Source organism: Bos taurus, chromosome 15 (genome assembly GCF_002263795.3).
Source record: "Bos taurus isolate L1 Dominette 01449 registration number 42190680 breed Hereford chromosome 15, ARS-UCD2.0, whole genome shotgun sequence".
NCBI classification, from domain to species: domain Eukaryota; kingdom Metazoa; phylum Chordata; class Mammalia; order Artiodactyla; family Bovidae; genus Bos; species Bos taurus.
Window position 1 is genome coordinate 34201442 of NC_037342.1, and position 25205 is coordinate 34226646.

At 52.8% G+C, this 25205-nt stretch overlaps 1 protein-coding gene across 7 annotated transcripts in view; it reads left to right on the top strand.

The window, feature by feature from the left end:
• GRAMD1B (GRAM domain containing 1B) overlaps positions 1-24729 on the top strand; it is a 186566-nt gene extending 161837 nt beyond the window's left edge. For 6 of the 7 annotated variants that reach the window (XM_024975268.2, XM_010812450.4, XM_024975269.2 and 3 more), the window contains 11 exons: positions 927-1083; positions 2342-2531; positions 4750-4893; positions 5901-6019; positions 6264-6406; positions 8485-8588; positions 9408-9611; positions 10814-10904; positions 14924-15031; positions 15589-15706; positions 19582-24729. In XM_024975268.2, coding sequence (XP_024831036.1) covers positions 927-1083; positions 2342-2531; positions 4750-4893; positions 5901-6019; positions 6264-6406; positions 8485-8588; positions 9408-9611; positions 10814-10904; positions 14924-15031; positions 15589-15706; positions 19582-19671 — 1468 coding nt within the window. In that variant the 3' untranslated portion in view covers positions 19672-24729. The remainder of the gene's footprint in view (positions 1-926; positions 1084-2341; positions 2532-4749; positions 4894-5900; positions 6020-6263; positions 6407-8484; positions 8589-9407; positions 9612-10813; positions 10905-14923; positions 15032-15588; positions 15707-19581) is intronic. The other variant, NM_001191419.3, reaches the window with a different exon arrangement.
• Positions 24730-25205: the final 476 nt, after the last annotated feature.

Genomic DNA, 25205 nt, shown 5'->3' on the forward strand with positions numbered 1-25205 from the left:
GGAGGATGCTAGCAATTTCGTGTCCTGGAAGCCAAGGGGAGGATGTTGTGAAGAGAAGGGGCTATTGCTGTACCATGTGCTACTGATGGGTTAAAGCGGTGCAGGCAGGCTTGAGGTAGAGGTGTCGTGGTTGTGTGAGAGGCATAGAAGAATAGACCGCAAGGAAAGAGCATCAGATGTGCAGTGCATAGGCCTACGCTCAGGTACCGCTTCTCACACTGAATAGTATTACCACTTCACTGTGTATCTACTTGATTGTCTCTAAAATGCATATCATGATTGACGCAGGGTTGTAACGCATCCAGATGTGGTAATGAGTAGAGGTTAGATGCCGATGAGAATGGTGATGATGGTCTCTCCCTTGGGAGAAGCTACAATGGCATACCTGTGGTGTCCACAGAAGGGTGCCTGCCTTTATCTCAAGGAGGGTTTTTCCTCAGTGTGTGATGCAGAGAAGTTTGCTATTTATGATCCAGAATCTGGGCAGCACCAGCAAAGGGCACTTGTTCAGAGTCCTGTCCTAGTCGCTATGGGAAATCAGATGTATGCTCAGAGCACAGATGTTTCATTAAATGGTCAGATTGGGGTGGGATGGGGTGCCAATGGGCAAAAAAGGAATTTTAAGACAAATAATGGTCACATTTAAGAGAATGCCTGGAAAAGGTGAATTTGAGGATAGAGATTTTACCACGGGAAGGAGGGGTAAGGTGGGAAGGAGGCTTTAGAAGGGCAGTTCACAGGCAAGTAGTGGCTGGAGGAAGGCCATGGACACAGCAAAGAAACAGACGAGCCCGTATAGTTTTAGGAGTGTGAGTTTCTTGTGAGCTGGCCGTCTTGGCCACCGAGGTTAACGTAGGTTCATGTTGCCTTTCTTTTTTTTTTTTTAATCATTATTGTCTACCTGTGCATGTTGCCTTTCTTTTCAGCTACTGTGAGGAGATCCCCGTAGAAGAGAATGAAGTGAACGACAGCTCATCCAAAAGCAGCATAGAGACCAAGCCAGATGCCAGTCCACAGCTGCCCAAGAAATCCATCACCAACAGCACACTGACGTCCACCGGGAGCAGTGAAGCCCCCGTCTCGGTACGGAAAGGGACCCCACTTTGCTTCCACCCCAGCCCAGTGATGGTGTCTCCCAGCCTGGGGAGCGGGTAGAGGGGAGGCTGGTTATGCCATGATCAGTTTATGCAGAGAGGCTCCACATTCAAATGAGTGTAGAATCCAGAGCTGGGTTCTCAGTGCAGCGGGTACCAGATTTTGTTTGGCTTAGCAGATGAGAATCATTCAAGTCCATTGTATGAGCTTGCCCTTGGTGGCCTGCCGTGATCAGCCCGCTGGTGGAGAACTATTCCAGGTCTTCTTTTCACTGCCTTGATCTGAAGTCAAAGTCTCACATGAGTACAGGACTGCACCACTGCTCTCTGTTCATTCATTCCATAAAGCGTGATGGAGCCCCTGGTATGGACACTCAGGGCTACCTTCCTTGCTACCTACCTGCTGTGCTGGCTTTGCAAAAGACGTAACAGTGTGGAAGAAGGAGTCTGTCCTCTGGGACTTGGTCATGGAGCGGGAGAAGCTGGATGAAGGAAGTGTCCGGGTGTGAGCTGGCAGGTCGAAGAAAGGGTTCCCAGAAAAGGGAGCCTTGTGTTGTAGTGGTTTAGGAGTCAGACCACTTGGCCTTAGAATGAAAACATCCATTCGATGCCTGGTCTCCATTTTCTGTCTCTGAAGTTAACTTGTTTTTTTAAGTCATTGTGTCTGAGTTTGTTTTTTTTTTTTGACTGGCACGAGTCTTTGTTGCAGCATCCAGGCTCTGTAGTGGTGGCATGTGAGCTCTCTAGTTTCAGCCTGTGGGCTTAGGTGCTCTGAGGAGGAATGTGGTAGCTTAGTATCCTGACCAGGGATTGAACCCACATTCTCTGCATTAGAAGGCAGATTCTTAACTGCTGGCCCACCAGGAAAGTCCCTGAGGTTAACTTTAAAATATAAAGAGGTGTACCTGTTCCCTCACAGGGCTAAAGGGAGAATGAGTCAAATATTGCTTGAGAAGCCTTTTGAACCTCGCAGGAAACAGGCAATAGTGGAGACAGGCTCACGTGGTAGAGGCCTGGACCCAGGAGAAGGGCGGGACTAAAGGATCCGGCTGTGCCCACATGTGGGGCTTGGGGTCAGGAGAAGGACAGGGCCTCCTGCTGGGTTCTGTCTTCCACAGCAGAACTGGGGAGAACCCTGGCCCCCACACCCCAGTTCCCGAGCATTCTGAACGTGCAGGCCCCCTCGGCCAGCTCTTAGACTTCCCCCTGGAGAGGAAACCAGGCTGACCGCTCTGTCTCCACCCCAGTTTGACGGCCTGCCCCTGGAGGAGGAGGTGCTAGAGGGCGACGGGTCTCTGGAGAAGGAGCTCGCCATCGACAACATCATCGGGGAAAAGATTGAGATCATCGCACCCGTGAACTCCCCTTCGCTGGACTTCAACGACAACGAGGACATCCCCACTGAGCTCAGTGACTCTTCAGACACCCACGACGAAGGTGGGTGTCCACAGTGGGGGCAGAGTGGCCCTTCCTCTCTCCAGACGTTTTTGAAGGCTTAACAGACGTTCCCATAATGGAGACAGAAGTCAGTGTGACTTCCCGGCAGAAGGGTGTGTGGATAATAGAGCTCTTTTTTAAAAAAGATACTCTTGTTATTAGCAAATATCCCTTTTTTGGGGTACTCAGTGTACGATCCTTGTCGTTTCATAGTTGTGTGTCTTTGCTCAGCGGGCAGTGCTTTATCCTGCCATTTAGTCTTGTCATTGCATGTTGGTACTGGCTTTCCTACAGCTCTGCCCATCAGTGTTTATGCCACCAGCAAAGTACCAGCTCTCTGCCCCTGGAAATTCATGGTCGTGTCTGACCAACAAAGAGATGGAGAAGAAGTAGCCGTGACCTGAGAGCTTGTTTTCCTGGAGACTAAGAGTAGAAAGCATTCAGACAGGAAGAGCTGATCAACCATAGGAGCTGACTGTGGGATTTAGTGGCAGCCTTGAAAAAAAACACTCTCAATGGAGAAAGTTAGTCACTCAGTCATGACCGACTCTTTTGCGACCCCATGGACTGTAGCCCCCCAGACTCCTCTGTCCATGGGATTTCCCAGGCAAGAATACTGGAGTGGGTTGCCATTTCCTCCTCCAGGGGATCTTCCAGACCGAGGGATCAAACCGGCACCTCCTGCGTTGGCAGGCAGATTCTTTACCACCTGAACCACCAGGGAAGCCCCTGGAAAATTAGTTAGGTTTTAATAGACACTTGCTTTGACTCAGCATAAGGGTTTCAGACCTAGTCTGTTGCCGTCAGATAGACTGTGGAGATGGTGCTTCTCTGGCATTTCTAAGTAGGTGGCTTCTTACTTCCCTCCTGCAGAAGGTTGGCCTCTCACCCTCGCCCAGGAACACGGTGCCTCTTACATTCCGGGGCGAGAGGCCAGATGCTCAGTGTTGATGAGTGTGGTTGACGAGCACTGTGAGTTGCTGGTGGGGTTGGACTTGTGAGGCTGGGCCAGCAGTGCCCACTTCTCCGTCTGTGGTCAGTCTCTCCTGTGAGTCACCTATAGCAGTATCTCACCTGTGGTTGCTTTGCCACTGCCGTCTAGGGCTGCACGGGTGGTTGCTGTGTGATAACTGGGGTGCCGCTCTTGTAAACTGAGAAGTGAGTGTCCCTCCCGACTGTGCTCCACAGTCCTGATCCTGCACAGTCGTGGGCATGGACCCTCCAGGATGCCCTGGCCTTCTCAGGGTCACAGGGATGCCAGAAATGTCAGCTTCCTGCTTGAGATCAGACTCTAACCTTGTGGGTCCCTCAATCAGGGCCTGTGTGGTGCTGAGGGCTCAGGAGGAGTGCTGAGGTTTGAGCAACTCTCCTGTGCTCTGAGGGACTTCCTGCGTGGCTCAGCAGTAAAGAATCTGCCTGCCTATGCAGGATACATGGGTTTGATCCCTGGTCAGGAAGATCCCCTGGAGAACGAAATGGCAACACACTCCAGTATTCTTGCTTGGAAAGTCCCATGGACAGAGGAGCCTGGCTGGCTATAGTTTGTATATACATGGGATTGCAGAGTCGGACATGACTGAGCGACTGAGCATGCACACACCTGTACTCTGAAACTTTCTTCTTGTAGAAAATGACAATTATGAAGTCATGGGGGTAGAGGCTGCTTTATGGAAGGAGAGCAGACCTTACACATCACAGATCTCCGCCCCGTAGTCCAGCCTAGAAGCTTTTATATAAACAGACTCATAAGCGTCCCTGGACACACCTGTGCCCTGGGCTGCGATGGCATTTGCTGTCATTCATGGTTTAACTTACAGACAGTTGGTAACTGATCCTCTGGGTTCCGTCCGGCAGGCCCAGGGAGTAGTCATTGATTGTATTTAAACTTAGGTCTAAAAGACCACTTTACTTTGGAAGGCTGAAAGTGTAAGGGCGAGTAGCGGCTCCACGAGCTCTTGTGAAGGATGAGTGAATGGGATGGAACTGCAGTCCCGTTGCACTAGTCCCCTTGGCATCCAGCGTGCGTGCCAGCCGAGGAATGGGGCCATCGGACACGAAGCCACAAACGGAGGAGGCCAGGGCTCCCCCGCCCCAGCCGAGGCCTCCTCTGAGCCTTGGCGGCCATTCCCATATTAACCGCAGAGACATAAGTGCCCTGGGGGTGTCCCTGGGGTGTCCCTCATCTTCCCAGCCTACCCTCCTCATCCTCTCTGTGCAGGGGAGGTCCAAGCCTTCTACGAGGACTTGAGTGGCCGGCAGTACGTGAACGAAGTCTTCAACTTCAGCGTGGACAAGCTCTATGACCTCCTGTTCACTGACTCACCCTTCCAGCGGGACTTCATGGAGCAGCGGCGCTTCTCAGGTCCGTGCCCCTCCCCAGGCTGGTGCCTCCCACCCCTTCCCTCTCTGTCTGCTCTGCTCTCCTCTCCTCCTCTCCGATGCACCCGTCTTTTCCCAGCCACCTGATGTACACCCTCCTTTTCCCAGCCACCTGATGGCCCAGGGCACTCCCTCTCTGGCTGCACGTGGTTCTGGAGCTCCCTGGGGCCCTGCCAGCTGCTCCTCTCCACGCCACTGTGGCTGTACTTGTCCTCTGCACCCGGACCTTCAGTACCAGCCCCCAAAGGCTCAGCGGTGAACAGGAACCCCCAGGGCTCAGCATCTAGCTAAGAGCAGCAGCTGCCATGTCCTGGTTGGCACATTGCACCCAGCAGGCTCATGACCCTGTCTTGTCTCATTCAATCCTCCAGTCTGCCCTGGGTGCTGGTATTATGGTCCCCATGATACCAGGGAGGGAGGTGGATCTCAGACCCCTGTTACCTGCCTAAGATCATGCAGCTGAGAAGGGGCCCAACCGGGGTTCAAACCTAGGGCTCTCAGAGTCAGTGCCTTGCACCGGATGCTCCTTGCTCCCGCCCTGCAGCTCCCCGGAGACCAGTAAGGCTGCTCAGCGTCCAGGCCTGCGGAGGAGCCCTTGGGCATCAGCACAGCCCTCTGCCAGGAGGAGGGGCGTGCCGAGAGCAATGGGAGGTCACGTCTCAGAGGAGAGGGCTTCTTCCCGAGGATCCCAGGCCCCCATCACAGTAGCTCCAGTGTTGCCAGCACCCCCGTAGGTGGCCCGCAGGACCTCCTGCCCTAGTCCAGAACAATCCGCATTCCGGAGCCTGTGTAGGTCCTCGGCCAGTCTACAATGAGCCTCTTTCTGCTCGGACGCCCCCTCCTCTCAGCCTCCTCCCCCGGCCCTTTGACTTCCTTTGGGGGTGCCAGTCGGCAACCAGGCCGAGAGAAGGTCGCTGGAGGGGGCCACTCAGAGGTGGGGACAGCAGGCCTTTTTCCTTCCCTCATCCCCTGGCTCCCCTCTCCCCTCAGATATCATCTTCCATCCGTGGAAGAAGGAAGAGAATGGAAACCAGAGCCGAGTGATCCTTTACACCATCACCCTTACCAACCCTCTAGCTCCCAAAACTGCCACCGTCAGGGAGACGCAGGTGAGCTGAGGTCGGGCGGGCACGGCCTCTGTTCTGCTGTAAAGGATTCAGGAGAGAGACGTCAGGATGAACATCTGGGCGGGAGTGATGTTCAGCCTGAAACAGTGCTTAGATGCTGCGTTTCCCTCGGTTCTGGGTCCCAGTTCAGAAGTCAGGAGCGGGCTGGGGGAGGTCGTCGGGAAGGAGGGGTTTCTCCCGTCTTGCTCCTCTTCAGCCCCATCCCCCCACCCTTTCTTCCCTGCAGACCATGTACAAGGCGAGCCAGGAGAGCGAGTGCTATGTGATCGACGCCGAGGTCCTCACGCACGATGTACCGTATCACGACTACTTCTACACCATCAACCGCTACACGCTCACCCGCGTGGCCCGCAACAAGAGTCGACTCAGGTGCTGTCTCTGCGGGTGGGCAGGTTATCAGACAGCACTGATGTGCTCCTGAGGAGGAGGAGGGAGGTGAGGGGTGTTGGCTGTGAGCTCATTCTTTATTCTGTCTTTTCTCTGAATACCTCAAGACCCGCCCCATGCCCTCTGCCCAACCTGACAGCTCCTGCTTCTCCACCACATGTTTCCTTCACTCCTCTGTGTATCTTTGTCTCTTTTGTTTTAAAATATTTACTTGGCTGCACCAGGCCCTGCTTGCGGCATGCACCACCATCAGTTGCGGCAGGCAAGATCTTTTCTGAGATGCAGCACGTGGGATCTAGTTCCCTGAGCAGGGATCAAACCCGGGCCCCTGCACTGAGAGGGAGGAGTCTGGGCCACCGGACCACCAGGGAAGTCTCTGTGTCTCTCTTTAGTAAAAGTATCAGAGCCACTGCTACTTACTGACTGTCTGCAGTTTATAAGCATTGTGTACTTACTTACCTCCATGAACTGGATTCTTTAGAGTAACCCAAGGAGGTGAGTTTGTCCTCACTTTTCAGGTAAGAAAACTGAGGGTCATTACAAGATGAGTAAGTTTTCCAAGAGTCACAAGCACTGAAACCCAGGTCTTAGAGAAGTGAATCTCTGCCCTTCCTGTCCTGCTGAATGCTGGGCATGTGGCGAGTTTCCGGGCATCTTGCTGATGGCAGTGGCTCCAGCCGTCCAGGCCAGCAGGAGCCCACCCATCACTCTGTTCCCAGCACCCAGGATGGGGCCTGCGCACAGCGGAGTTAGAAAGTGTTGATTGAGTGATTAGTCCGATGCTGTTTATGGCTGTCCAGGGCACTGTGATGTGCGTTTCGAGGATGGAAGAAATTTAGACTCTGACATTTCAAGAAGCTTGCCTATCATTTGGATTGAAAAGCCAAGACACACACCCATCTGAGAATAACTGGGTCGTGTACCTGTATCTTAAACCAAAATCTTTGATGGAGCAGAAATTCATTCGTGTCATTCAAATTGAATAGGAGTTTGATAAAAGGTTGCAGAGGGGTCTTTGGGGAGTCAGGAAGATCAAATGAATACCCACAGTTTGGAAAAGGGTCTGAATCTTTCTTGTCTTCTTATTAAAAAAAAAATTCCTTTTTGGCTTCTGTGAGAGCAAGCCCTCCCATCCCGCTCTTCTCTTTTTCCTCCTTCTCTTCTCCCTCCCCGCTCCCTTCTCTTCTCCCTTCCTTCTTCCTTTTTTCCTCCCTCTCCCGCACCCTCTCCCTTCTTTGACTTCGCTCCAGCCCCTCTCTTCCTCTCCTGCAGGGTCTGTGTTCCTTGCTTCTAGATTCCTTGGGGAGGGGGTCTTCCAGCTGGATGTCCTTTCTGCCCAGCTCCCTTAGAGGTAGCTGCTTGTCCAGCTAGACCCCCACAGAGCCCACCCTTAGTCCAGGAAGTGGTTGCTGGGAGCGGGGTGAGGGGCCATGGGCGTGCACACATCGGACTGGGGAGGGGTCCCTTCTTCTTCCTTGTGAGGGCAGAGCCGGCAGCCTTAGACGTGAGGAGTGTTGGCAGTAAAAGTGAACCTTCAGGAGAGCAGAGCAGCAGCTGAGCAGGAGCAGAAGGAGCTGATGCTGCAGGAGACCAGGCAGCAAGAGGCCCACGGGCAGAGCAGAAGCTGGCAAAGTGCTGGGGAGGTGGAAAGGCAGGAGGCGGGTGGTAGCCAGTGAAACTCTTAACGGTGGAAACTAGGAAGCCCAAGACTCTGCCTTGGGCTCGAAGTCTCTGGAGACAGAGAGAAGGGCCCTGGGCCCTCCCAGGAGGAGGCCCCATGGTGTCACGAGTGAGCTCTAAGCTGGGAGTCAGGGCCCTTCATGTTAGTCTTTGGTCCGCTTACAAATTGTCAGACTCAGTTTTCCCATCCCTAAAATGAGGATAACCCCACTAGCTTCACCTGCCTCCCGGGTTGCCCAGGAAAATCACATGAGGTCATGGATGCGAACCTGTAAAGGGCAGCATGAGGCTGCTTTGACCTTAAACCTGAAGTTTCCTGTTCCCAGCAGAGGAGGGTCCACCCAGGAAAGGGCTGATCTTGGTTCTGGCTTGCTCCTCAGGGTCTCCACGGAGCTGCGCTATCGGAAACAGCCCTGGGGGCTGGTGAAAACATTCATCGAGAAGAACTTCTGGAGTGGGCTGGAGGACTACTTCCGCCACCTGGGTGAGCACCTGTCGATGCTGCTGGGTGAACTGTCCCTCGGTCCCTGTTCAGGCAGGGGAGGGGGCCTGGGACACAGGGAGAGACGGAGGAGGAGAGGGGGACTTCATGGGGTCCCTGAGTCTGCCCAGAAATGGGTCCATATATGTGAACGTGTGCATGTTAAGAGTCTCTGACTGCGGCCTTTATGAGATAGTAATCGTGATGGGTGGGCTTCCCTAGTGGCTCAGTGGTAGAGAATCCGCCTGCCAATGCAGGAGACGTGGGTTCCATCCCTTGGTCAGGAAGATTCCCTGGAGGAGAAAATGACAAGCCACTTTGGTATTCTTGCCTGGGAAATCCCATGGACAAAGGAGCCTGAAGGGCTGTAGTCCATGGGGTCACAAAAGAGTCGCACACAACTTAGCGACTAAACCACAATAGAAAGGATCCGTGACCGCCCCCCCCCAGAATGAGCCTGAGATCTAGACACACTGGTGGTAATACTGTTAGAAGGAAATAGCCACTGAAGGCGTCCACTGGGAAATGTGCCGTGCCCTGGGTTGCATATGTGAGGGTGTGTGTTGGAAGCCTTTGTCTACACACTGTCGAACGACCCAGAAGAGGGCTTTGGGCTGGGCTGGGTCCCAGGAGAACTTTCTAGGGCTCAGGGGCATGCCTGAGGGACCCCCGGCCTCCAGGCAACACCCCAGAGTCCGGTATGGGAACATGGTACTTTTAGAGGGCATTCAGCTAGCAGTGGACAGAGCTGCTCCAGAGGTCAGTATGTTAGGTTGGAGGCGAGGGCACGTGGCCTCTTACGTGGTCTTTTGACCCTGACAGAGAGTGAGCTGACCAAAACAGAGAGCACCTACCTGGCGGAGATGCACAGACAGTCTCCTAAAGAGAAGGCCAGCAAGCCCCCAACGGTGCGGAGGAGAAAACGGCCCCATGCCCACCTGCGGGTGCCACACCTGGAGGAGGTGATGAGCCCCGTCACCACGCCCACTGATGAGGACGTGGGCCACAGGATCAAACATGTGGCAGGTGCGTGCCAGGCGGGGGCGGGGTGGATGTCACGGGGCTGTGGGCAGAGCTCCCAGCCTGTACCAGGCACACAGGCACACTCGCCCTGCAGCCTGGGATAGACTGGGTGTGACTGGCTCACGACTCACAAAGTCTGAGGCTCTGGATTCTGTACTGCAGTGGCCGTCAACCTTTTCGGCACCAGGGACCGGTTTCGTGGAAGACAGTTTTTCCATGCACTGGGGTGGAGGGCAGGGTGGTTTCAGAATGAGTCAAGCTCATTACATTTAGTGTGCACTTTATTTCTCCTATTATTACATCAGCTCCATCTCCGAACATCAGGCATGAGATCTCAGAGGTTGGGGACCCCTGCTCTACTATTTCCTTTTGCCCTTAAGCTCCCCAGCCCCTGCTGTACCCTTATGTGCTCTGTTGAACAGAAAGTGTCTTTTGAGTTTTTGCCTCCGTGTTCCCTGAGCTCCATGGCTCCCTGAATGAGCTTGAGCCTGAAGCGTCCGCATTCTCAGGAAAGGCTCCCGGAGAAGCTGAAGCTCAGACCCCAGTGTTACCTCGTAACAGGTCAGGGGGTCCAAGGTGGCCCCCTCCTCCGTGTGCCTCCCTCCTCCCATGGAGCTGTTCACACACTCCTGTCTTTGCTCAGTCGTGGAAACCTGCAGCAGGGGTTTTTCAGACTATGCTCTGCTCCTCCCTCCCCGGATACTGGGGTGTTGATCAGAGGAGGTTGAGGCAGGGGGAGGAGGGGGGTGTCAGCCTTCCATGTCCCTCGACCAGCTTTAGCCAGAGCACTCCCATCTTATTCGTGTGTTTTACATACAGGACTTCTGACTAACTTCTCACTTGAATAAACTGACCCTCAGCGTTCACGTGACTTTCTCAGCATCACGTGGCCGGTTAGGGATAAAGCCAGCGCTGAAAGCTGCCTCTGGCCCAGCCCAGCGCTGTTTGCCTTCCACGGCTGCAGGTCTCTGTCCTGCATCTGCAGGTCCCTGTCCTGCATCTGCAGGTCCCAGCTACAGGGGTCGGGTGGTTTTCTCATCCGTTCAGTCGCTTCCCTTCTAGTTGCAGAGGGCAGAGGGCTACCCACGAAGCACGTGGTTTCTGAGACAGCAGCATCACGGACAGCTCTGTGCAGGACCAGCCTCATGTCAGCTGGTGGTAGGCTCGCGGGCCGCGTGATGATGGCCTCTTCCTTCTCCCCACAGGTTCCACACAGACGCGGCACATCCCCGAGGACAGCCCCAGCGGTTTCCACCTGCAGAGCGTGTCCAAGCTGCTGCTGGTTATCAGCTGTGTGTAAGGGACTCCAGCTCTCCCCCAGCCCTGCTCCCACCCCTTCCTTTCTCGCCTGCCGCCTCCTCCCCATCTGTCCTCTCAGGCGTCCAAACAGCCTCGCTGCTGCCCCGGTTCTTGCTTTCTCCTCTAGTATCTCTCCAGATCCGTTGCTCTGTCTGTCACTCCTTGCCTCTTTGCTGCTTTTTTCTGTTTGATTCAGTGCTTTACTGTGTGCTAGGCCTTCAGGACTCAGAAGAAAACGCTGCATACAGCATCCGTGACAGGAACTCAATTTCAAGTGGGTCAGATGGGCAGGAATCGATGGTTACTGCAGTGCTGGATCGGAGAAGGCAATGGCACCCCACTCCAGTACTCTTGCCTGGAAAACCCCATGGATGGAGGAGCCTGGTGGGCTGCAGTCCATGGGGTCTCGAAGAGTTGGACACGACTGAGCGACTTCACTTTCACTTTTCACTTTCACTCATTGGAGAAGGCAATGGCACCCCACTCCAGTGTTCTTGCCTGGAGAATCCCAGGGATGGGGGAGCCTGGTGGGCTGCCATCTATGGGGTCTCACAGAGTCGGACACGACTGAAGCAACTTAGCAGCAGCAGCAGCAGTGTTGGATAAATGCTAATACAGAGATGCCACAGACGTTTTAGGAGCCCACCCTTTTGTTTGTGGCTGGTGTTCTGGTTGTCTGCTCTGTGCTGGGCATTGGGACTGTGCACTTACGGGCCCACCCTTGACTGGGTGGCCAGACAAAGTCCAGACTTTGGAGTCCAGGAAAAGTGTGTGCTTATTTTATTGTAAGCAATGTATACTCATTGCCATAAGCTATAAAACTGTGGGCTCAGTAACTTGCACAGGAAGTTCATTGAGAGAAATGAGGATGTAAGGTGGGAGGGCTTCCCTGGGGGCTCAGATGGTACAGAATCTGCCTGCAGTACAGGAGACCTGGGTTTGATTCCTGGGTAGGGAAGATCCCCTGGAGAAGGGAATGGCTACCCACTCCTGGGAAATCCCATGGACAGAGGAGCCTGGCGGGTTACAGTCCATGGGGTCGCAAAGAGTCGGACACGACTGAGTAACTAACACACAAAGCGGGAGAACACAGCTCTGACGTGTAAGCCCAGAGCCTGCTCTAAGGACTTCCGAACACTGGGCAGGAGCAGCTCAGACAGCTGAGTGCCAACCCTCCTCCCCTTGGTTGGGCCATGGCCTGACAGCCTGGCCCTTCCTGCCTGGAGCTGTGCTGGGGGATGTGGGGGCACAGCTTAGGGAGTTGGGGACTCAGGAGCTGCCCAGATGCTGCCCTCTCAGGGGTGTACCAGGCACTAGACTGTTCGTAGCTCTGTCCTGCTCTGTGATGCCCACCCCACGCCCCAGCCTTCATGCCTTCACTGAGGCATTTTCAGAAACACAGAAGCAGGCACACAGCTCTGCCCACAGGAAACTGGGAAAGAAGCCCTGCATTGACATGGATGGATTTGCACTTAAAAAAAAATCACCCTGACGGCAGCATTGTTACAGAATAGACAAGAACAGGCAGGAGGCGGGGAGGCCAGTGGAGCAGATGGCAGTGATCTCAGCGGGAGGGGCTGGTCGGGCTGAGGGCCGGGGGCTGAGAGGGCCCAGAGGTTAAGGCTTGTGCCACCTGGTTACATAGCGAAGTGAGGACTTTCGGGTCCACATGGCCGTGAGGGTTGTGTCGTGGACAGAAACCTGGAACTTAGTGAAAAGATGTTGCGGAAGATACTGTCAGTCCCCAGTGTTTCTGAGGTTGTCCGAGTGGACATGACAGACAGATAGCTGTCAGTGTGGACCTGGAGCTTAGAGGGGGAGTTTAGGCTGCAGTTGGAGATTCATTTGTCAGTAGCATCAGAGCCATGGTGTGCACGAGATCATCATGGCGGCGAGTATGGAGAGCGAGAAGGGGGATGGGCTGAGGACAGACCGGGGACCAGGTGGCAAGAGGGGGCCTGTGAGTGTCAGGAGGGGGGTGCTCTTGTTCACCGCACCTAAATATGTAGCATAAAAATAGACGCAAGTCTTCTGACTATGACTATGGCATAAGCAGCCCACATATTTTTATATAAGTAAATACAAAGACAACTGTAGGACCAGTGAAAATCCACTTTCAGCAGCAGCATTTTAATGTCATTCCTACCACTGTCAAAACTGAATCTCTGATGTTGGGTTTGCTTAACAGAAAACTCTAACCTTGGGTTAGCTCTGTTTCAGCTCTTTCTGTGTTTTGTTGTAAGTAGAGAAGATCAGGTGGCCTGAGTAAATTGTATAGTGGATTAAGTCAGGTTGGAGCTCTGATAGTTTAGGATATTCAGACCTCATCTTTCAACCCTAGAGCGTCCGGGCAGTGGGTCTGCTCCCAGTGTGCAAGTGGAACCTTTGAGAACAATGCAGGGTGTCTGTCTAAGTGGCCCACGCCACCGTAAGCCTGCCCTGTGGCCATCCACCCTCGCATCTTTTCTCTGTTTAGACCACCCTCAGGCCTTCACTTGAGCCACGTCAAGGGATGTCCCTTGGCCTCCGCTGAGCACAGACCAGACTGTAAGCACAGTCCCAAATGCAGGTGCTGAAGTGGTTGCAGGGCACCTTGAAGAGGTGGCTTTCAGAAGATCCAGGTGTCTGGTGCAATTAAAGGTGGTATCGTTGAGATTCAGTACATCGCTTAGAAGTCCTTGTGGAGAGCTCAGAGCCCCAAGAACACAGCTGAGTAGCCCCAGGGATCTGTAGCGCCCCTTTAAGGAAGACAGCCTTCCCGGGTGCCGGAAGCCAGGGTGAGAAACACAGAAACACATGCCATATGTACCACACATTTTGAAAGGTCAGAGACGTGGCAAAGATTTTCTTTTCTTTGTTGGTCTTTTTTCCATCTATTTATCTTCCCATTTTTGTCATTCCTTTTCCTGTGTGTCTGGACCTCCTCCTTTAATGAAAGTAACCACACCCCTCGTGAGGGGTTTCACATACACCCCCTCTGTGCACAGAGTCACCCCAGTAGAGTGGGTATTATTGGGAAACTTGATAGGAAGTTAAGAGGCTTCAAAGCTGGGAGCCAGGCTTTGTGCCCAGTTCTGCATGTCTACATCCTGTCTGTCCCAGAGTCTTCATCTCTCCATCCCATGAACCTTGAGGCCGCTGAGGCCGAGAGGAGAGAGTTCTCAGGCCCTCGCTGACTCTCCATTCCCCACTGGGTCCGACCCCTGCTTATCCTCCCAGCTCCCTGTCTCCTCGTAGCTCCGGCCTATCCCTGGGAAGCCTCTGCTGGTCCCCGTGCCCCCGGCGGGGCTCTGGCAGATGCACAGAGGAGCCAGGAGCCCTCAGGCAGCTGTGCTAACATCTGGGAAGTGTCGGGGGTCAGAGCTGGGAACCCCCCTGAAATTCCTCCCGCAGTTCGGGTTGGTAGGAGGAACCTTGTCTCAATTGATCTCCCTTGAGATACCAAAGGTCCACTTACGCTTGCCCCATCCCTTCCTCGCTCACTGTTCTCATCTGCTGTTTTCTCTGCTCCTGGTGTTTCTTTCTCACTCTCTCTGGCTCGAGTTAGGCGCAGCCTCCCCTTCCCCGCACGAGTCTGTTTCCAGCCTCTGCCTCCTCCCCACTTTTCTTCCTTGCTCCCATTAGGATCTGTTTCAGGTGCTGTCTGATCGCTTCTTTCACCCCCTCATCTCTCTTCCTCTCCATCCACCTCTCTTCCCCAGCACCCACTTCTGGGTGGTGTGTGTCTCTCCTTCCTGAGGCCTGCACCCCACACACCCCTCCATGGTCCTGCTGCTGTGCCCCAGCCCCTGCAGGTGAGAGTGCGTCTCTCTCTCTGTCTCTGCCCCTTGTTGCATTCCTCCCCCCACCTCCCCAGCTCACTTACTCACTGCGGTGCTTCAGGTGACCCAGTGGTCAAGGACGGTGGCCTCTGGGGTGGGGCACATCCCTGCCTCTGAGAGGGAGGGTGCCCTCCTAGACTCCACCTCACGGCTGCTGTTTCCGCCCCCTGCCCCCTCCCCCAATCTCCTCCTCAGTCTGGTGCTGCTGGTCATCCTCAACGTGATGCTCTTCTACAAACTCTGGATGCTGGAGTACACCACCCAGACCCTCACTGCCTGGCAGGGTCTCCGGCTCCAAGAAAGGTAACCCCAGCCTCTTCCCTCGCCACCCTCCCTGCCCCCTGCATGTCCCAGCGCCTGCCTCTCAGTCTCGGTAACCCCAGCCTCTTCCCTCGCCACCCTCCCTACCCCCTGCGTGTCCCAGCGCCTGCCTCTCGGTCTCAGTAACCCCAGCCTCTTCCCTCGCCACCCTCCCTACCCCCTGCGTGTCCCAGCGCCTGCCTCTCGGTCTCGGTAACCCCAGCCTCTTCCCTCGCCACCCTCCCTACCCCCTGCGTGTCCCAGCGCCTGCCTCTCGGTCTCGGTAACCCCAGCCTCTTCCCTTGCCACCCTCCCTACCCCCTGCATGTCCCAGCGCCTGCCTCTCAGTCTCTGGGACGGCCCTGCTGCCCTTGGTCGGGGTGGGGGTGGGTAGCCCTTGGGAATGAGTCCATGGATGAGCTCTGACAGTTGTCCTGTAGTTCAGTCTGTTTCTGGTTTGGGGCACAGGAGAACCTGCGAAGGACAGAGCACCCTGATGTGGGGTCTGGGCACACGGGACATAACTCCAGCTGCTGGGGCACCCCTTTTCCTACCCACAGGTTACCCCAGTCCCAGACAGAGTGGGCCCAGCTCTTAGAGTCCCAGCAAAAGTACCACGATACTGAGCTCCAGAAATGGAGGGAGATCATCAAATCCTCGGTGATGCTTCTTGACCAGGTGAGAGGCCCCTACCTGCCCTCCTTGCCCTGGGCTTCTAGACACAGACCGTCTTCCCTGCGCTCTGAGAGGAGCACCGTCTCCCTCCACCAGACCTCCTCCTCCATCCTTTCTTCTCCAGGCCAGCAATGGTTCTCGTTTTAGAGCCATCCTTGAGTGAGCTGTTGGAAACACCCAGGTTCCCCAAAGTTACATCAGTGAAATAACACAGTGGATTTGCAAGAGGAAAAAACTATAGATTAGATGGAAGGAGAGCTATTTTTTTTTTCTTGGTAAGCCATAGCCATCTGACAGGCATTTAAAGAGATAGCTCCCTTTTTACTGAGATTTATCTTCCCAGAGGGCATGTCTTTCTAGTTCCTTTTGATGTGTTCCATCCGTCCTCTACCACCTATTGCCCTCAAAACACAGACACGACACCCAGCCTTCAGGACATGGCTTCTCCTCTGAGGCTGTGCTGCAAGTCTGAAAAGAAGGTTGTACTGTGTCTTGTTTTTGTAACATCTTCTTCCTGCTGCTTCTTGCTATCTGAAACCTAAATGCATCTATTTAAGACAGTCCTCCTGGGGCGAAATCATTAACTTCATTTCATCAAAGGTGGGATCCTCCCCTTGCCACTAACTAGTTTTTTGACCTTAAGTAAAGGATTTTGTATCTGTGACCTTCCATTTCTTCATCTATAAAATGGAAATTGTAATCGTTGCTTCATGAAATTGCTATCACATTTGCTCTGATGGCACATAGGCACTCATTAATATTAAATTTTTTTTCTCCTTCATGGTTTGGTCTCTTAGTTCTCAATTAAGGAGAGAGAATTTTAATTCAACTACCAGGATCCAGCTTAATGGGTTTAGCCCACGCTCAGTTGTGTCTGACTCTTTGTGACCCCATGGACTGTAGCCCACCAGGCTCCTCTGTCCATGGAACTTTCCAGGCAAGAATACTGGATTCCACAAGAATCCATGCCACTTCATTCTCCAGAGGATCTTCCCAATCCAGGGACTGAACCTGAGTCTCCTGCATCTCCTGCCTTGGCAGGCAGATTCTTTACCACTGTGTCATGTGGGAAGCCCCAGTGGGTTTAAAGTGTCACGTGTTAGAGTACTGGAGCCATGTTTAAGGAAGGCGTTTTTTTTTTTTTTTTTTATCAAAAGAGGGTAGACAGCATAGCAAGGAGTCTGGAACTCTGGCGCATCAGGAAGAACGATAGAATTAAAGATGTGCTCGGAAACAGGGAAGACTGGGTGGGTGAACAGAAGAGGACAGTCTCAGAGGTTGGGGTCTAACAGCTAGAAGAGGGACTGAACTAGGACCAGAAGTTACAGGGTATCTGATTTCTGAGTCATCAACTAGAAGCAGACTCCTTATGGTTGCTGTTGCTGCTGCTAAGTCGCTTCAGTCGTGTCCGACTCTGTGCTACCCCCATAGACGGCAGCCCACCAGGCTCCCCCGTCCCTGGGATTCTCCAGGCAAGAACACTGGAGTAGGTTGCCATTTCCTCCTCCAATGCATGAAAGTGAAAAGTGAAAGTGAAGTCGGTCAGTCATGTCTGACTCTTAGCGACCCCATGGACTGCAGCCTACCAGGCCCCTCCATCCATGGGATTTTCCAGGCAAGAGTACTGGAGTGGGTTGCCATTGCCTTCTCCGCCTTATGGTTAGAGCAGTCCAGAAATGGGATGGGCTGCTTCAAAGGACTGTGGTTCCACCTCTGAAAGTGCTCCCTGGGTAACGAGGTGATACGTGGGGTGAGGGGCTTAGGGATTAAGGGGGCAGGGGCAGTTACTGGATGACCTGATCCTCTTCCAGCCATGGAATCCTGTTCAGGGCAGGTCTCCTTCAGGAGGAGCTTGGGGCCATCAGATCTGTAGCCTAGTAGACTCGAATTTATGGGCTTCCCTGGTGGTGCTAATGGTAAAGAACCCGCCTTCAATGTAGGAGACATAAGAGATGCAGGTTCAATCCCTGGATCAGGAAGATTCCCTGGAGAAGGAAATGGCAACCCACTCCAGTATTCTTGCCTGGAGAATAGCTTGGACAGTAGAGACTGGAGGGCTACCATCCATGGGGTTGCAGAGTCAGACACGACTGAGCGACTTAGTATGTATGCAGACTTGACTCTACAAGCATTAAGATTGGTGTTTTGGAACTTCTCTGGCAGTTCAGTGGTTAAGACTTCAGCTTCAGATGCAGAGGCTATGGGTTCCATTCCTGATCAAGGAACTAAGATCCCATATGCCTGCGGCCAAAAATCCAAAACATAGAACAGAAGCAACTCAATAAAGACTTTAAAAATGGTCCACATCAAAAAAATCTTTAAAAAAAAATCAGCGTCTTGTTCTGTCCCCCCCTTTTTTTTTTTTCCTTTTTTTAGCCACTCTTTGTGGCTTGCAGGATCTTAGTTCCCCAGCCAGGGATTGAACTCAGGTCCTGGCAGTGAAAGCACCAAATCCTAACCACTGGACCGCCAGGGGATTCCCATCATTCCATTCCCTTTAAAAGAACATTAAGGAGCCCCTCATCCCTACTAAGCAGAGGATACAGGAGAACTAAAGAGAAGAAAGTGGTGGATTAAGCAGAGAAATCAGAGGTTCTCAAAATCCTTAACTATTGACCCGTGAAATGTTCTCTGTCCTGGGCTGTAACAAAGCAGCTTATCCAGAGCCAGGGTTGAAACATGTTGTGTTGCGGGGGACCTCATTTTAGGATTCTCTCGCTGGAATTGCCCCATGTAGACTCCATCCTGTGATGTGGGATGCATGTGTTTCTTACAGGAGGTTAAGAAATTCAGTTAGGATTCCGTTAATTCAGTGATATGGGTACAGCCAGGAGCCTTCTCAGCTCCCTGCGTGGCACCCATGGTGAATAAAGGAAGGATAGGACAGTGCAGTCTCAACACACCTGAAACAAAGGCATTAAAGATGACTGCAGTACAGAACCCTAGGGAGTAGTACATGAAAGGCCAGGAGGGAGAGAGATGGCTGTGAGCCAGAGAGAGTTTGGGTTTGTTCTGGGGCTTCACAGTAGATGGGGGAAGGACCTCGCTGGCGGTCCAGTGGTTAAGACTTTTCCTTTCAGCGCAGCGGGTACAGGGTTCAATCCCTGGTCAGGGAAGTAAGATCCTGCATGCCTCATGGCACAGAAACCAAGAAACAAAAGAGAAGCAATATATTTTTTAAAATATTTACTTTTGTTTAATTATTTGGCTGTGCTGGGTCTTAGTTGGGGTATGCGGGATCTAGTTCCCTGACCAGGGATCGAACCCGGGCTCCCTGCATGGGGAGTGCAGAGTCTTAGCCACTGGACAACCAGGGAAGTCCCCAGAAGCAATATTGTAACAAATTCAATAAAGACTTTTAAAAGTGGTCCATATCAAAAAACAAAAAAAAAGCTTTATAAAAAAAATAGTAGATGCATAAGATTGATGGGCAAGAGAGAAGTGTTTGAGCTGGGGAGGACAGCGTGGCAACTGTTCCAGGATAGGAGGGCAGTATACTTGGGATCAGCAGGAAGCCAAGCTGAGTGAGGAGAAGACCAAGCCAGCCAAGCCAGTGGCCTTGTATGCAGGTCCCGATGGCAGTGGAAACTTTGAGAGAATTCTTAATTCAGAGCAACGAGAACCATGGGGTGAGGGCGGGGTGAGACTCAGTGACACAGCGACCCATACCCTGGGGGTGCCCAGTGCTATTAATAGATCAGCTGTCCCCCTTCGCCCTGAGGCTGTGTCCCTGGAGAACCACCCTCTTTTAGGAGCCTGCCCTCAGCTCCCTGGCGTGGCAGGGGACCTCCCATACTCAGGCGCGGTGGGTGCTGCTGGCTGGAGAAGCCCACTTGAGGGCACAAACCCGGGCTGGGGTACGCTTCCTTGTCTTACAGATGAAGGACTCACTCATCAATCTTCAGAACGGCATCAGGTCCCGAGACTACACGTCAGAAAGCGAAGAGAAGAGGAACCGGTACCACTGACAAGGCAGGAGCTGGGGTGGCTGCAGGAGGCCTGTGCAATACATGTACAGAGACCATATAAATATATATAAATATATATATATACAGATATAAATATATATATTATATACAGATTTTAAAAAGAGCTAATGCCTATGTACCAGGGAGAAGGAGCAGGGCCGCCCCCTGCGCTGGCCGGCGGAGCGCCGAGGAGGGCAGGGACCGCCTCTCAGCACCGACTTCCCCCGACCCTCCTGCTCCCCATCCTGTCGTCCCCACCCTTTTCCTTGCTGACCACTCTCGGCTCTGAGAAGGGAGATGTCGAGCCAAAGTTATGCCTGTGAAGACCCTGGGGTCGCAAGCAGAGGTCTCAAGGGGGGCATTGCTTAAGGTGCTTCATTCCCGAATCCCCTTTTGGTTTGTTTCCAAAACAGAAGAGAATCTTTTCTTCCCTACCCCACGCTTCCCCCAAGATGTTCTCTTGGGAAAGAGGAAGCGTCCAGGGCAGGAGCCTGATCTAAGCTCCACTGTACAAGGCTGCCCCATGTGCGTGGACCGCGCTCCACGAGTCCCGTGAAGGGGTCCCGCAGGCCGGCTGGGCAGGCGTCTCTGAAGGGTGTGGGCTTCGTGGCTGCAGGCTCCTAAGGGCTGGTGTTCTGATGAAGGGCATCCTCCTCCATTACTCCCTGCACCTTCCTCTAACCTGCGTGGGGCGTGGACCCAGTAAGGGTGGGGGTTCCTTCCTTTCCCACCCCACCCCTTCTCTCTGGTCTTTTCCCAGGCTGGATCTGGGTGAAGTGTCACTTTTTAGTGCCTAAAGCCCTATTTTTCCTCTGTGCCCTAAGAGCACATTGTTTATTAGTCAGGGTGGAGCGTTTTTGATCTTGTAAACTTCTCTTTCAGTGATTGTAAGTAAGTCAGGTCTGTGGCTCTAACCCCTTCCCTTTGAGCTGTCTTTTGATTTCTAGGGTGAATCAGGGTGTTCTAGGACCTCCAGGGTTTGAGAAGGTGAATGTATTAGCCATGGACGGAATGGAGGGTCTCACCACAGAGCTCCTGTTTAAGTAGTGAGCACCAACATCCATGCACTTTCTGGCTGCCAGCATCATTTCCTCTCGTTGAGGAACCTACTTAGTCAAGGGAGATGACTATCTGAGATACTTTGCCCATGAAAGAAGACCCAAGCCTTGGAAGGAATGAATTTGGCCCCAGTGTATGGGTTTGGGCAGGAAAAAGCCAATCAAGTCTGCCCCACTCGGGGCTGTTCCAGACCCTGTTTATCTGAGTTAGGAATGGAAGTTCTAGCAGGAGGAGCAAAGCCTTCCCTGGCCTCTGGCCCAAGAGAGGTATGAGATCATTAAGGAATAGGAAGAAGGCCATGGGTTAGGAAAGTGAGTTGTTGAGGGCCTTTGGGGGCTGGCTTACAGAACCCGTGATTCTTCTGACCTCATGGGGCCCTGTTGCACGTGCTTAGCATCCTTCACACTAACTGCTGTTTCTTCCTGTGATGACCCAAGGAATCCTGCCAGCTCCGGACAGGGCTTGTAGAGATTCTTATCAGGAAGGGATTATACCAATTTGGCAAGGAGAGCTCTTCCAGATTTCTTGTTCTAGCAGACCTCTTAATGGAACAGGCAGAGGGAAGGGAGAGTTGATCACTCACCTAGCCAAAAAGAAGAGCTATATTATATTCTCTTGGACTGGCCTGAGCATCCCACTTTGGCAATTAAAAAAAGGTTTTTAACTTTTCATTCTGTCTGAAAAAGAGGTTCTTGTTATTGCCCTAAGGGTAGGAAGAGAAGACAGAAAGATGCTGCAACCAGGTAGGATGAGAAGGTTCCATGAGGGTCATCTGGAACTGATAGCCCTCGTTTAGAAAAGGAGATACAAGGAAATAGAGTTGCATGGAATCCTTGTGAAGGGTGCATGTGCCCACAGGCCAGCCCGTCAAGATCAGCCCTGACCAGGACTTTGAATGGGAGACCCTGATGAGCATCAAAGCTTACAGGACCCAAGCTGCAGAGTGCAGGCTGCTAAGAACTTTCTTGTTGGAGTAGCTAGAAGTCAAAAGTATTCTCAGAAACTTTTGAAAGGACAAATGGTAAATTCTCTAATTTATTCCATGCATATTTATTTATTTAAATTATTCAGTTATTAAAAATAGTGTATTGGGACCTTCAGGGTGACTTGAAAAGGGCTATTTGCTGGCAATAAAGTGGTGGAGGTAGGCCTGACTCTGTGGGATTGTTTTACTTTGGCTTCAGCTCACAGGCCCCTCTCAGGCAGAAGCAGTGACAGGGAACTCTGCGAGGAACCCTCTGGATTTCTGGGGGTTTGGGCAGGAGAGAGTGTGTACACATGGGAAGCGTCTCTTGGCTTGCCTCATTTCTAAGAATCTTGGATCATTTATAGGCATTTTCTCAAACCAGGAGAAAACCAACACCTCTGTTCACTCCCAGACAAAAGCTGTTCCCTTTTACTCGATAACCTGTCAAAGAGAAGGGACCTCACTCTTGCAGATCAGTCTGGGAGTGAAACATGTAAATGACATGGTAACTTGTGGCTGGCAGCCTGGCTTGTAAGGGAGTGTTAAAACTGCCGTTTCTGAGGTTATTTCTCCTTGCCAGGGCTTTTTTTTCCCTTTCCTACATAAGAACTCAGTTATACAGGAGTCTTTCTGCATCATGTAGTGAGACATGTGAGTGTTTGCACTTTCTGCAAAAGGTTTTGCAGTTTCTAGACAGGTGAGAACAATAGTAAGGTTTGCAGTCCACTCCCACTGACTGGGGGGCGGGAATTGACGAGGCTGGTGTTGGCAAGGCCAGCCATGTCTGTGACTCTCTGCTGCCCCGTCCCCATCCTGGGACAAAGGGGTAGCTTTGCAGCACAGTAGGATCAGCAGTTGGGAGCTCTCGGTAACGGCACTGGTCTGAGAGGGTCAGGAGACCTGGGCCTGAGTCCTGGCCCCACCTTTGGACAAGTCACACACACATACACACGCTCCCTCTAAGCTTCAGGGCCTGACCTAGACTATCCTAAGGTCAGCTCTAGCTTTCACATGGTCTTGGAGGCTGGGTCAGAGCCTGGCCAGGCTGGGCTTTCTCTAACTTGGAAGGCGCCCTGCCAAGAGAGGACAGGCCTTCTGGACAAGAGCTTCTCTGGTGTTTAGATGAGTTGTAGGGTAGTGTCAGGGTTCCCGGGAAATCCAGGGTAGTAAAACTTTATTCTAAGGGCTAAGAGGACTAGGGAGGTCCACTGAATGGGTGGGAGAGGGAGATGAGAAAGAGAGATCAAGCCTGCTGTGTTGTTCAGTGTTAACCTGGGAGGGTGTTTCTTCCTCTGTCGGCCTAGTCTTAGTTTCCGAGGGTTCCTTCCTTGTGACTTTTATAAGCTGGGAAGAGGAGGAGGGTGGGAAGAAGGACATCATCTTGGACTAACCTTGTCTTCCATCCCTGGGCCGTGAAGCCTTTCATCTGTCCATCCTTCTTTCTCTTTGCTAGAGCAAAAGGTGGGGAGAAGTCATTCCTGATTTGACCACCTCTCTTTTGTCTCTAACCTCATTGGGGTTTGGATTAAGTATGGAGCTTTGGCTAAAATCCTTGGGTTGCCTTAGAACACTGACACTAAGAACCTGGGATTACCAGGAAGGCGGAGGACCAAGAAACCTAGAGGAATGCTTTGAGAGAAGTGGATTCTCTTCATTGCCGTGTCCATGACACAAGCTTGACCGTGTCTATAAGTTTGCAGGCAGCATCTCTAGGGTGAAATCTTAGAGGCGGGATTAAGGGAAGGATCTTTCTGGACTGTGTGGTCTCAGCAGGATCTTTCCTGTGCCCTCTATGCTTCATCTTTAGCTCTGCAGAGCAGCCAAGGCCAGCCCATCTTCCCAGGGGCCCCAGGAGAAAAGCACTCTCCTCTCTTCCCCCAGGTGGCAGGGCATCCCCTGACTGCACCTGCCCACTCCACTAGGAAGCTTGAGAACCTCTCTTCCTGACCCTCTCCTCCTCCAACCTTCGTCTCTAGGCAATGGGACAATCACCGCATCCACCACTTGCATCCTCTGCCCTCATCCCCCAACTTCCAGCAGGGCTGGCCCCGCTCCCCTCCACCTCTAGTTTTCTTCCAGAAGATTCGGTTTTGGGTCCGGGAGGAACATTTTTCTGGAAGGCCGTCTTTTCACCCCCCTGCTTTCCTGATGTGGAGCAGGAACTTGCACATGGTGTAGAGAGCTCCCCCCGCACCTCTCTGCCCACCTCGTTACCTCACTCCTGCTCCGGCCATGGCTGTGACGGGCCCAGCCAGCTCCTGGTTCCGATGTTCTGTGTGAAGCTCAGGGGTCTTGGGCATTGTTGTCTGTTGTAACTCGAGGCCCTCAGCAGGCCTGGGAGCCCGGATTGGAGCCTTGGCTGCTGGCGAGAAGCACCTTGCCTGCTAGGAGTTTGATGCCGGACGATGTACCCGACGTGTGAAGGCGTAAAGGACGTTGTCACTTCTGCCCCTCGGCCCTGCCTACTTCTCTCAACACGAGGAGATGCTGCAGAAGCAAAACAGGGGCCTCTGCTCCAGGCGGGAACAGCTGACTCCATCTGGGGAGTAGGCCTGGGTGCCGCGCGCCGAGATTGCTGAATAAAAGCAGCCATCGTTGCCAGCACCAGTGTGTGGCTCCCACGTTTCTCTGTCCTGCACTCTAGGGCCAGACCACTCTCTGCATGGACGATATCATCTTCCCAAACCCATGGTGCTTTCCCCCTGACTCAACCTGGACTCCAAGGTGGGGAGGGATGGGTCAGAGGCCACCGCGGCTCCTGGATAATCCTGACCTGGGGTGGAGTGGGGTGAGGCAGAGGGAGCAGCCCCCAACACCTGCACTGGGCCATACTAGGGAAGGAATGCAGTTGAATTCTCTGGCCATCTGCATTTGGATCTGTAACTTACTTCGCCTGGCGCTGTGCGCAAGGTCTGAAAACTTACTGCTAGTACCTAGAAACATTCAAGGCTTCCCGGTTCAATCTTAATGTAAAGTAGCTAGAGCCATGGAAGTACAGTATGAATTAAAAGAAAAAAATGCTGAACTACGAATCATGAATGGTGTGTGTGTTCATTGCTTGGTTCATCAGTGCTTGTTGTCCCAGATGTTTTTGGTCTTCCCAGGTGTCACCGCAAGCCTGGAAGGCATCTGTTTGCAGACAAGCTCAGGCAGGGGCTCCCAGCCTCTGGGATCTAAAGCTTGATGATGTGAGGTGGAGCTGATGTAAAAATACTAGATATAAAATGTACAATAAGTGTAATGCGCTTGAGTCATCCTAAAACCAACCCCACCCGGTCCATGGAAGAATTGTCTTCAATGAAACTGAGCCCTGGTGCCAGAAAGGTTGGGGACCCCTTCACTCAGACACAGGTGCACTGCCAGCCACTCAACATCTAAGACCTCCTTCCAAGGGGAGGGCGGCAGCCTCATGAAGTGGAATGGAGAAGAAGTCTGGGAATCAGATCTGAGTCCAGGTTGAAGCATCACTATTTATCAGGCTTGTTCTTGGGCCCCAGCCCTTACTCCA